General features: G+C 41.3%; 1 protein-coding gene and 1 long non-coding RNA gene across 4 annotated transcripts in view; one reads left to right on the top strand and one right to left on the bottom strand.

Moving 5' to 3' along the window:
• nedd9 (neural precursor cell expressed, developmentally down-regulated 9) overlaps window positions 1-8,193 on the bottom strand; it is a 35,313-nt gene extending 27,120 nt beyond the window's left edge. The window contains exons 1-2 of the mRNA XM_059349333.1: window positions 8,112-8,193; window positions 6,088-6,295 (exon numbers count right to left, since the gene is read on the bottom strand). Coding sequence (XP_059205316.1) covers window positions 6,088-6,099 — 12 coding nt within the window. The 5' untranslated portion in view covers window positions 6,100-6,295; window positions 8,112-8,193. The remainder of the gene's footprint in view (window positions 1-6,087; window positions 6,296-8,111) is intronic.
• LOC131984499 (uncharacterized) overlaps window positions 1-13,021 on the top strand; it is an 84,482-nt gene that overhangs the window by 35,307 nt on the left and 36,154 nt on the right. Inside the window, exon 3 of one of the 3 annotated variants that reach the window (XR_009395568.1) lies at window positions 3,438-5,815. The exons of the other annotated variants lie outside the window; for them this stretch is intronic. This is a non-coding gene — a long non-coding RNA (uncharacterized LOC131984499). Of the gene's footprint in view, window positions 1-3,437; window positions 5,816-13,021 lie in introns of those variants that run through there. 3 annotated transcript variants of the gene reach the window in all.

Here is a 13,021-nt window from a genome sequence, read left to right as displayed (position 1 = left end):
GAGTGCTCTTGGGGCTTTGTTTGGTCGCTACCCCTGACCTCTGACCTACAAAAGACAATTTACTGCACCTACAGGGGTCAAAATCATCAAGACAAAAACAAACAACAGTATGGATGGTATTCACGGGGTCCCAGCCAAGAGGCGCTCAGTGCTGGCAGCGGAGAGATGGATTATATCCAAGCTCGGCACTGATGCCAAACGAGGGTACATGAGTGTGTGGTGGTAACCCCCAGAGACGGGGCGCTAATCCCTCCAGGGGGCATTCGAAGAGATGTGAAATATGTTTCATGGTATCTCCGCAGGGCCACATTGAATGGTTTTACATATAGGAATAGCCAATGAGATGGAGATTCACTCTAGTGTCTTCCTGATTTCACGCCACGCAAAAGATCTCACAGACACAAAAAGACAAACAACTGCGGCTGCCATCGTCCCTCTTTGAACCATGAAGGGCATCCGAGATAAAAGGAGGAGCTTTTGTTTGTTATTCACCATTTTTAACTCTTTAGTGCTTCTGAAAACATCTGTGGATGATGGATTTGGGGATTTTATATTTTTTGGTAACTGATCAGAGTCACAAAATGTCAAAACTGTGGAAAAATTCCAATAAGAAGCTCTCAGAACCCCAGTTCACGTCGATAAGTCTTGTTTTGTTTTACAAACAGTCCAAAACCCAAAGACGTTCCACTTAAATTGATACAAAACAAAACAAGAAAAATCTTGGAATCTTACTTTTGAAAGACTGTTGTGAGGTTCGTTTCAATCTCATTTTGATGTATTTTCTGATATTACAGAGGGTTTAATGGCAGAGATCAACAATAAATATCAGACTTTGTGTCAGCTCATCAAAAAAAATGTGTGTACTTCACACAGCAACAATCACACAGAGAAATAATTTGTCAGACAGGACCAGATTCAAAGTTCTTTACCCACAGAAGCCTCAACAAACCACAACTATATTGCTGCCCGGAAAATGTTGGAAACAAAGTAAGAAAGCAGGAACACAAGGAAGTAAACTTTGTCATTCCCCATCAAATAAGTCATTATCAATTAATCTGCAGGTTTTAATCATCTTGTCATAAAATACTCAAAAAATGCACATTATATTTTTCCAGAGCTCAAGTTCGCATCTTCAAATTGCTTATTTTATCAAGAAATCCAACGATATTAAGTTTAATTACATTTGGCTGCCCCCCTTCTTAATTAGACTAATTGGTCAATGAAGAGGGCTTTTTGGTCAATTAGTAATTTTCTTTATGTAAAATGACTTATTTCTAAGAGGCTTATGAGCAAATATCTGCTAAAATCAATACTTAAAGTGATGCTTTGGCATGATTTCTTGTGGAGAAACTCAAATTCTCACATTTCAGAAGCTGCAACCAGAGAAAAAGGACTGACTTGTTTACTGACGGTCCTCCAAACACATTTCCCAAAGAAAAAAAGGAACTACCGGATGTGTGTACTTATTCGGTCCAGTGGCATTAAACTTTTCTCAGCTGTCATGACTCCTCTTATCTGCCACGAGGACCGACTCTCCACAGGGTCGAAACCGGGCTGACAGAGGCCCGCTACATCTTGAGAGATGACCCTGCAAAATAGTTGGCATTCCTCAAGGGGGGGGAGGAAGGAGGTGGCGGGAATGATTTCCGCCAAAGGTCAAACATGGAAATGATTATGTGCATTGTTGCTGATGTTGGGTCGTCTCTCTCTCTCTCTCTCTCTCTCTCTCTCTCTCTCTCTCTCTCTCTCTCTCTCTCTCTCTCTCTCTCTCTCTCTCTCTCTCTCTCTCTCTCTGTGTGGCTGAAATGAGCACACAATGTAGTCTGTCTCCCCACTGACCGTTTTCAAATGTTAATGGCTGGCTCACGGTGCGAGGGGGGGGGGGCGACGACCGCTATTCATACTGGCTGGGGGAGAAGCTCTTCACGCTCTTGGTAATCTTGCACAGGAGCAACCTTGAATTAATTCTGCACTAAAATGCACAACTCGACTTCGCAGCATGAAAGTAGCATGACATTTTAACTACCAGTGGTTTAGTAAATGGTCTGTGTTGAATTCAATCTCATAATATGATAGGGAGCCTGCGGAAAAGCTGTTTTTCGCTGCTTTTATGTGCTTGCAGAGGATCCTCCAAAGGAATTGTTTGCCTGGTTTTCCTCCGGAAGAATACAAATGTCTCCTCCTGCACAATGCACAAGCTAACAGACAATAAAAGGCCGAGTATCCCAGTGCTGCCAGGCTCATTAACAATGTAAAGGGGCACCTTGAAACAATCATGTGCATCTTCCGAACAACCTTCCCACGCACGATCGCCTGGAATGCTCTCATTCACACGGGGCGCTCCTCGACCTCCAGGCTCCCATCCCCCCCCCCCAAACACCACCCAATACATCCAACTCTGTTTGCCCTCTCGTTCCCCCCACAACTTCCTCTTTTCTTTCATTTTCTGCAGGCCCCTTTCAGCATCACAGATCCTCCTCCTCCTCCTCCCTCTCAGAACAATGTCTGCTCCGCTCTCCTCCAGCCCTCTTTGCTTTTGGACCAGTGCCTGGAGCCTGAACCCATAAAAAAGAAACACTAAAGAAAGCACACACACACACACATATTTTGGCGAGAACGTGGGTTCACCTAATCACTCCTCACTGCGGTTGTGAAGCTATTTCTGCAGCAGTTACGTCAGCTACGAAGGAATGAGTTTTAAGGTTGTGGAAGTCTCTGGGTGAGAATGTGGGGGGCTTTTTTTAAACCTGATTTTGCCTCAGAAAGTTTTGTCGTAATGCATTAAAGAAATAGTTTGACATTTAAGTAACACACTCATTGTCTTTCTAGTGGAGAGTTAGCTGAAATTTAACCACTCATGTCTTTATGCCGCTGCAACAGTTAGTCGGTTGACAGAAAATTAGTTGGCAACTATATCAATAGTTTATTAACTGTAATTTATTTTAAGATGGTTTCATGCTTTTCTTTGTCTTTGTAAATGATAATCAAGTCAAGAAAATAGCAGGAATGTTAACCAATAACCACGGTGTCATCGGATCGGTGAAATTGGCTTGGTATATTCCAGAATAATATGGCAGTTAGCTTAGTATAAAGACTGTTAACGGAGGGAAAGAGCTAGCCTCGCTCTGTCCAAAGGTAACAACCTCACAGCACCTCTGAAACTCACTAATAAACATGTTGTTTAATCTGCATATAACTCAACAAGTTGTGACTTTACAGGTGTAAAACTAGACATGTTTATGCTATGCTAAGCTGCCGCTTTGGATAAAACCTAAATGGCTGTTTCCACCTGCCTTTGTGCTGAGCTAAGCTAAATTCACCTTTCTCCTTGCTCCAGCTTCATTAACTGTACAGATGAAAGTGATAATCTTCTCTCCCTTCAAAAAGCAAATAAGCGTATTCTGAAAAAAGCTTTCTTCCATGCTCTTCCTCCTCAGAAACCTCAGGGCCTCACTGTAAGAGATCCTCTGTGTCCGGACCCACCAGGGGGATTAATACGCGTTAGGTGACCTATAGAAGACAAACCTTCCCTTCACACCTGAACACAAGTTGGAAACCAGGTGGGAGGGAGGGCGGCGGCATCATGCCAGACTGCAGCAACTCACCTCAGGCCACCTTGTTAAGCTCCTGTTAAATCATTACCACTCTGTGAGGAAAAGAGCACTTAATACATCTGTGAATAATTCATCTCGGCTCAAATCTTTGACACCATTTAACAGATTAAAACAAAGATCTGTGAGGCAGGAAACTCGATAGCAGTGACGCAAAGTGTGTCGTCTAATTTCCCACCTTTCTTCTCTCTTCCTGCCACTGTACTTTTCCCCTGGCAGTGTTGCATAATGCAGATATGTTTATCATAATCAAAGAGCACTCCACATGGTTACTATGCTCTCCTTATCTCGCCAGAGGCAAACAAAGAACTCAGTTTTACGTCAGAGATCTCCTTCCTATATAGACAGCTTGGAAACACTGGTGTTGATCACATGTATTAACACCCACTGATCGATCTTCTTGCTCAGGATGAAAACAGCTATCACAGAGGCCTGATCAAAGCTGTTTCTTCCCCTGAGGAACGTTGTTACTCACTGGCCTCTCGCCCAAAACCATCACCATCACCCTCGACTGCTCCGGCTCTCTCCACTCCGTCTACTGTGTACTTAACAGGACAATGACTCAGTTTGGACCATGACGCAGACACACAGCGTACACCACCCTCCAATCACAACCACGCCCGGCCAAACAGTGACACCAGGCCCAGTAGATGCTGACCCAGAGGCAATAACCTGAGCCAAAACTCTGTTAAACAGCTACTTCACACTTCAGAAAACAGCCACTGCCCTCCAAAAAAGCCCTGAATCATCTAAACACTTACACAGTTTTGCTTCCCTAATATGGTGAGGCAGCCTTCAGACCAAAGTGGAGGAGAGATGACGCCCAGCAGCTCGCCATGTGTTTCACAAATAATGTTAGAAGCTCATTTACAAAGTCGTCGTCCAGTGAGATAAAGACATGTCAACTTTATACAAAACTTGATCCAAATCTCTCTCAGACGACGTCAAGCTGTCTATCACAAAACAAACCTCAGTGACTAACAGAGACAGACACAACTGAGCCTCTGATTGGCTACATGCTCAAGTGAAGAGGAATCTAAAGGCCATCGAGGAGATTTCATCATTTTAAGTGAAAGCCCCAAATGATCTCAGCTAGGAATGGAAAACATGATAAATGAGTCAACCCCTTTCCCTTTAACATCTCTTAAGGTTGTAGTGACAGGATTGTTGCATTAATGTGAAGATGTTTTAGCCTTTTAGCAAAAAAAAAAACCCACACTTTTCATTTGAATTAGGTTGTAATTAAACTCTTTTTTTTATCACAATACATCTTGTAAAGCTGAAACACAAGCCAATTAATCAGTTAGCTTATTTACAGAAACTACTATTTTGACAGTCAATCCATCGGTTTAGTCATTTTTCCAACAAAATTTTTTTTTTTTTCATTTCTACTTTGAGCATCCCAGTTTTGAGTATTTGCTGCTTTTCAGAATCAGAATCTGATTTTCTCATCAAGTAGGTTTTCACTTAAAAGGATTTTGCTCTTGTGTTCAGTGCTTGTGATAAACAATAAGCAAATATGACAATAAGAACTTATGTAACGTAACATAATAAATGTGTACAATATAAAAATATAAATGTTTAAGGATGAGAGAAAGCTTTTTTTTTATCTAATTTGGTCATAAAAGTTTCTTTGACATTATAAACGCTCCCCTGATTGTCAAACATTGCCATTTGCTGACATTTTAAAAGACCACAGAATTAACTGATCAATCAAGTTAATAACACAACACAATGCAGTATGATACAGTAATAAATAATGACAATAGCTGGGACTGGCAACCCAATTAACTGTTTTGAATCGAGTTTCAAGAAAATTGAATACATCACATTATATCCATATTATCCAGGCCTATATCTTAGATAAATAAAACAGTAACCAAGCAAAGTCCAACAGCTACAAGGAAAGGGGTCATTCAAGAAAAGAGATCCCATTCTGCAAAGCCATAATGAGGTATAATGTGCTTTTTACAACAACTAGGTGGCAACTTGACTCTCAGTGAAATGTTTTTACTGTGTCTACACTGTGTTTTGGATACTGGTAGAAGAATCTGAGCTCGAATGATGAAAGGAAACATGAGAAACTACATATTTATGTGTCTGTTTCTACTTTTTAAAGAGTGGAGTGGAATAATTTCCACTATTTACGCCCCTGTGATGGCAATAAATGTAGCCTAAAGGCAGATATTCAAAACAACACAATTCTGTTCAATCAAATGTGACATCCATACACACTTACACACATAAACCTGCTATCTGGCATTAAAAGTGGTAGTGCCCTCTCAGCAGTTTCCCCTTTTTTTAAAGTCATTTTTTAAACGAACCCGGATGCAGTCATTTAAATAACTTGTAATTACCGCCGTAAAACCAAAAGTGGAAAAAGTTTCACAAGCATCCACGTCGACTCAAGTCATTTCCCCCCAGCATACGTTATTATAACACAAGGGAGAGAGAGAGAAAGTAGCGCTTCACTTACTTTGTATTTCATCTTGTAGCTCTTCTCTGTGACTCCAGTAATGATAGAAAAAAGTGAGTAAAATATCCGCTTTATCGCATTCAAAGAGCGCACATCTGAGTGACTGGAGAGGCTGAAGTGTTTTTCTGTGTGGTTAACCAGCCATCCACAGCTTCATAGACGGAGAAACACGCACGAAGGAATCTCTCTGAATCCGCACCGCTTCTTTCTGCTCCAACACACCAGATTGCTCTTCACCACATTGACTGTGGGACCCGGTCATTTGCATAACAGCCGCTGATTGGTCGAAATGAACATTCTAATCCCGCCCTTCGCCCCCCCCCCCCCCCCCCCCGCGCGCGCCAACTACTCTGTTACAAGCCTGACGTCATTATTACAAGATAGCAGCTCCGTTATCTTTATATTCTTATAAAAACAAATATATTTTCATTCAACAGTGCTTCAATAATGTCAAATAAGATATTTTGATAGAGCAGAATTTAAAAAGTGAAGAGTATAGAGGGATTTTGCAACTTCTTTGTCTTAGTTCTTTTAAAGATAATCATGCTATAACTTTTTAAACTATTATATTAACACCAGTAAACATATGCAGAATTAATTATTGTCTGTTCCTGTTGGTAATGAAACCATGAATATTCAAACAACTATCACTGGATTAGTATTATACTGATGAAAACTTTAAATTGTGATGATTCTTAAGCAAGCTCTGATATGCTTTTTTCCTAATAATTCTTATTGGAGCTAAGAAAAGGTTTATTTACGATCGACATAATCAGAAATGACGTGTTATGGCTGAGAATACTTTTTGATCGAAATGTGGCAATCAGGCTTAGCGTTTTAGTATGATTAATAAATCATTTTTGTGCTCTTCCAGCATTGATTATTCTTTAACATATGTTTTTAAAGTTGTTGTTTTTTTGCCTGTTGAAATAGTGTGTGTGTGTGTGTGTGTGTGTGTGTGTGTGTGTGTGTGTGTGTGTGTGTGTGTGTGTGTGTGTGTGTGTGTGTGTGTGTGTGTGTGTGTATTTAAAATAATGTATGATTTACCTAAATCCCCAAATATACAGTTTATCAGCTACAGTATTTTTTCATATATGTTTACTGATTGAACAGCAGGAAGTCCTTGTACCTTGTTGGCGTGTTGGTGGTTTTTCTGTGAAACACAGAAACCCTCAACATGAAGGAAGTGGGATTATGTAGCATTTTCTTCGCACGGAAGTATGCCTTGTTGGTTCAGAAAAAAATTACCACCAACACCCTCATCCTGCTCTTCAATGAATAAATAAATAAATACATAAACAAATAAGTTTTTCTCTGAGCTCTCTTTCCAAAGCTCTGAAAAAAACATGAAAACTAAAGCAGCAGTTGTTGATGTTTAAGTACATGATTGAAAACAGTCACTGCACAAATAGCTGGTTATTTGTGATTTCTGTTTGGAAATTTCAACTTTTTGATTACAAGATTAAGGGATACAGTTAAACATGGGAAAGATATAACCTGTATTTTTGTTATAGTCAAGTTAAATGTATTGATAAAGCACAACCTATGTTATAAAAGTCTCAGGCCCTATTTAAATGATCCGTAGTCCATGGTCTAAACTAAATTTAGGTTGTATCCAACTCCACTTTTGCTTGTTAAATGTCACATAATCTGGGCCCAAAGTAAAGTGCAAGGGGTGAAGGTGTTGTATTTAGTCCCCTAATTTATAATTGTGTGGTGTACCTTTAAAAGCCAGATGTGCCTATTTACATGGTGCATTCTACAAATTGGAGAAGCGAGCGGACCGGACTCTCTGTCTCCACCATCTCCCAGTAGTGTTGCATCAACAACTCCATTTGACTGCATGTGCGTGCATTGTAAACTCTTTAAATGGCATTGAGTTTAGACCAGCTTTTTCTTGGTCAAAAGCGCAATCTATTTCTGCTGCCTCAAGATAGCAATGTACCGACAATGCACCTGACCACATGTCATTTCAATGAAGAGCCACCAAGTTCAGCAAAAATAACAGAAAGATACAACTGCACCTGAGATGATCCGCTTGGCTCCAGTCAGTGGGAGTTGTTCAGGTCTTCAATTTATAACTACACACCTAGTTTAAAAGCTTATCCAAAGTTTTGTGAGCCGGCCGATTGGTGCTTGCATAAAGAGGTCTAGACTACTAATAGAGACCGGTGAACGATTCGCAGCCCCCCTCCAAACTCGCCACCAGCCTCCCATGCGCTGCCTCTCCTGCTCTCCATAGAAAAGTAATAGAAAGCATTGAAACCCCCTTCAAAATGTACTGTCAGTCAACTCAATGTGTTATATTCATCATGCATTCCATGGCCAGACCTTCTGCTCTCCATAGAAAAAATAGGATCTATTGCCTTCACGTACGTCATTGAACTTCTCCATCTTAACACCAACACGCCCATGGGTGCACAGATGGGCGCAAGTACATTTGGTGACAACTACGTGGGTCTGAAACTAGCAGTGAAGCTGCATGTGCAGCTCGTGTCTGGTGTATGATGGGGCCATATATCATCAGGATTAATTTGAGAATCCTAAATTAGGTATAAATAAACATTATGGGAGCATGTAATTTACTGGTCTTGACAAATCTTAAGTCAGTTAGTTCACAAGACTGCATGCTTTCAAGGTGTTTCCTTTCAAGGTGCTACAATCTAAAAATGACAATTAGGGTTTAAAATTTCCTGAATCTATCAACAAGTATCACCTGGAGTGGTACATGGTGTGTTTTTTAAATTCTCAATTTAATTTATTGAAAGAAAGAAATCATAGTACAATGAACATCATAAATCAAAAATAATTGAAATCTCTGTACTATACACAATTCCCGATACAATACTTAAGAAAGTAGATTAACTATGCAGGTTATTTTTGTAATTTACAAGTTATCTTTAGTGCTCACCCTGTCCTGAGTGAAGACAGCACGGTTGATTGCAGAGATGTCACCTCCGTATCAGCTCAATGTGCAATAGAGGTGACGAGGAAACACCCAAGCTGCTTTCTGACAAATTGGCAGGAAAGGCTTCGTGTTTCTGCATCACCGAGCTAACACCTCCTTGTTGCACACTCGTCTCTGCAAAGTCGAGATCTGCATGTCTTGAACTGAGAAAAAACCAATGCAAAATAAGTTATTTATAACATCTTGTGCACATACAGGCCTGATGTGGGTCTGTTTGTTTGTTATAGAGACTGTTTTCTCTAAATGGGTAGAAATCTCCTGTAATTAGCCTGCCTCTCATGTGTTTCCGAATGCTCTAATTTGTGTCAGCTCATTTATCACAATCACAGGGACCCGATCGGCTCTCATTGTGCCCCTCTGAACAGTCACATCCTCAGATGAATGCCTCTTGTAAGGGCACTCAAAACACTCGTTTGTGTAATATACACCATGACCAGCTGGAGCCCATTCTCTGGGCCACAAGTGGGTATACTAGGGGGGTATTCTTTTCTGTGTATGGCATGTGATTATGTGCATGTGAGCACCTGTTTCCTATGACAAACACAACTCGTTTTCCCATCTGTTTATATCAGCGCTTTGGAAGAAAACAGCCTGAAATAAGCCACCAAAAAAAAAAGAGAGAAAAAGGTTGTTTATCCCCCTTTCACAACATTTGGCTGGATTGAATGAGTCCATTAGTCTTCAATCTCTGGTGGCGTGTCATTTCAGTTGGTTTCAGCTCGAGCCCGACATGCATTATCAGCCCGTCGCTGGTAGAAATGAGAGATTTAAAGAGCCTCTTGCAAGCTTGAGTTTCAGCCCCAAATCCTGGTTTTGAATCTCAACGGAGAAGTCAAACAATCAAACCGGCCAGGGGGAGATTTGTATTGGCATCTCGGCTCTGAGCTGCCAGCCCCGGGGTTGCCATGACAACTGCCACCACGGCCGCAGCATTTGTGGTCTCACACCTACTGTATTACATGAGCAGAAAAGGGCCTCCAGAGGTCTTTCAGTGGTATTATGGTGCATTTCAGCACGGAAATAGCCGGTAATGGTCGCGCATGAAAAATGAGCCGCCTGGCTTTCATCTCCGCCAGGTGTCTGTGATGTTTGGTTACATAAGCGCCCCCGCAGATCTGACCCCAGGTTTAACAGAGGGCAGAGCAGCCATACATCTTCCATAAGTGGAGATCACAGGGCTGTGTTGCCTGAAGCAGAGCTCTCTCGCTGCTGTTGAGGTGGATGGACAGAAGCAGGAGGCGTTGGTGGGTCTGACAACAGCTCATCTGTTGCAGAGGTGGCCCCTCACTGCTCCCTGTGAAACACTGTCCCTCAAACTCTCGCAAAGCAGCTCAGGCAGATTTATGGGACCCACGTAGCCCCTCCACCACTCTTAACTCCACAGCCTGCGCTTCTACAGGCGAGGCCCCCCACTCATCCTCAGTGTCTCGCTCTTTGTGCCCTGTGACCTTGTGCAGCCTTGTGGCTGGGCAGCAGCAGAGAGGAATGCACAAAACACACAAGACAAGAAGAGCGAGAAAATATGAGTCTGACACGCAGCTGGGGTCATGATGTTTTTCTGCCATTTGTACCATAAAGTTTGAGAAGTTATGTCTTAAAGGGACAGTTCATCCCCAAATCAAAAGTAAAAATGTTTCTCTTACCTTTAGCACTATTCATCAGTCTTACTGAGAGAGATATCTGCCTTCTCTTGAATATTATGAAACCAATGGCTTGTGGTGCTCAAGGTGGCAACATTTTTTTTTGAAAAAAACTCGAAAGAATCTTTCCAGAAATCCTGCTCCAGTTACTTAAATTAAGTTTCATGCAAGAACTACCAATCAGGATGGTTAGCTGGTGGTTCATTTTGGTGCAAAACAGACTATGTATGGCTAAATCTCTCCGATGTTAGCTCTAATGGAGAAAATAGACCAGAAGGCGAAACTACGGCCACCTAGGTAAAGGATAGATACTGGTTATGACATACTAACTATGGTAGGGTTGTGGTTAAAACTATGCAAATAATTTGGTTAAGGTTAGGAACAGATTGCGGTTATGATTAATAGAAACATGGTACACTCACTCTGATTTTCTGCTTGGAAGTCCACCACTCCAACCTCAACGCCTCAATGACATAATACTTCCTCCATTAGCTCTGCTTGTTGGTATTAGACAATGGTTTTTTGTAACCACCACAAACAAAATCTTTATCACCCTCGTTGCATTTAAGTGGAGTCAGAAATCTCAAAAACCCATATAAAAACTTCGGCACAAACCATCTGCATGTCTCTATTCCACTTTAGGCATACGTCTTTTTTCGTAAATTGTGGGTGAACCAACCTTTTAATTGGGAAAAAAACAAACAAGCAAACAGAAACCTTCATTTGGAGCCGACACATCTCATCCATGTACCAGAGACAGACAAGAAAAGACAACATGTGGTTTATGCAACTGGGACAAGTCTGATCCTCCCTCATGCTGTTTACTTTTCCTCCTCTCATGAAGTCATAGTACTTCTGACGAAACCCTGTTGTAGACTTACCTCAGCTATTTATTTTTCCTGTCTTGTTCTTTGGAAGAGGAGAGACCTCAAGGTGCGGCCTTGACGGCATGAAGCAATTAATCTCAAACACAAAAAATCCCCAAACTGAGCTGAATGTCGACCGGGTGTTTCCCTTAACTATTGTTAAAAGCTTCAATGACATCATGAAATCCACAGAATCGATCATGATCTAATTACTGTCTCCCTAGATTGTAGCTATAAGTAGCTTAATATGACCCATATTTACATTTCCCCACCCTCCAGTAGTCATAGTAATGATGAATCAAGCCGAGGCGGAGAATAAGGCACAAAGTTGCACTTCGGGTGGGACCGTGGGTTGGTGGATGAGTCAAACAAACTCCAGACTTTTACCCAGGAGAACGAGGTTCGTGTCCTGTGTGAAAACAAAACTAAACGATGTGATTCAAATATCACTGAACCATCGTGCATCATGTTTTTATGTAACTGTGTTTCCACTGAGTACTTTTTGGAAAGCTGCTGAGTGTTTTGGCTCCACCCACTAGTTAGTTCCCCCCTACCTCTTCCCACACAGGTACTTTTGTAGCGGCTAACCAACGGAGTTAGAATGTGACAACAGTCCGACGCGGCAAGCAGTGTTGTCAACTTAGCAACTTTGTCGCTATATTTACCGACTATTCACTTACCACTCTAGCGACTCTTTTTCAAAACGGCAACTAGAGACAAATCGAGCGACTTTTTCTGGTGTTATTGGAGACTTTTGGAGACTTGTTCTTACTCTTCTGCAGTCAGCAGAGCAGGAGCCGTTAACCCCTCAGCGTCCAGTTTCCACTGGTCTGCAAATGAATCACACATGCGCAAAGTCGCCGCCTCCAACCGTATCCAATCAGCGTCGACTAGTTAGTAGCAAAAACGTACCGGCCCGAGGCAGGTACTTTCTCTCACTAGAGGGAAAAGTATATAATGTAAACGTGCCTTATGTCACTTCCGTTTATCATGTCGTCCTCGTAACTACTTTTACCTGCATTTATTTATTTTTTAAACTGTCTTTTATAACCAGGACTTTTGTAACCTAAACCTAGAGAAGTGGTTTTTAAGCCCAAATTCAACGAAAGCTTTTTTTAGAAATGATAATTATTTCTTTTTTTACAACAACACTGTACGTGTACGTATAATGACCAGTGTTGGGGAAGCTACTTTGCCTTGCCTTGCATACCCCACCCAAGGGAGAAATCTAGTTTAGTCAACTAAAGCTACTTATTAAAGTAGTTCTTTTGCATTATCTTACCACAACTAAAAAATATCAGAAAAAAATATTTACCTGACCATTCGACCTAAGAATAACATTACACATTCTGATGGATGCCATTGCTTAGGCATGTCTCCACAATGGCCAGGATGAAAGCAAAAGGGGGTAATCCATGCAAGGAAAGTTGGCTCAAAATGTATTAATCTTCTGAAAACTA

Source organism: Centropristis striata, chromosome 14 (genome assembly GCF_030273125.1).
Source record: "Centropristis striata isolate RG_2023a ecotype Rhode Island chromosome 14, C.striata_1.0, whole genome shotgun sequence".
Taxonomy (NCBI): Eukaryota; Metazoa; Chordata; class Actinopteri; order Perciformes; family Serranidae; genus Centropristis; species Centropristis striata.
The sequence above is the reverse complement of the archived record's forward strand: the minus strand, read 5'-3'. Positions and strand labels throughout refer to the sequence as shown.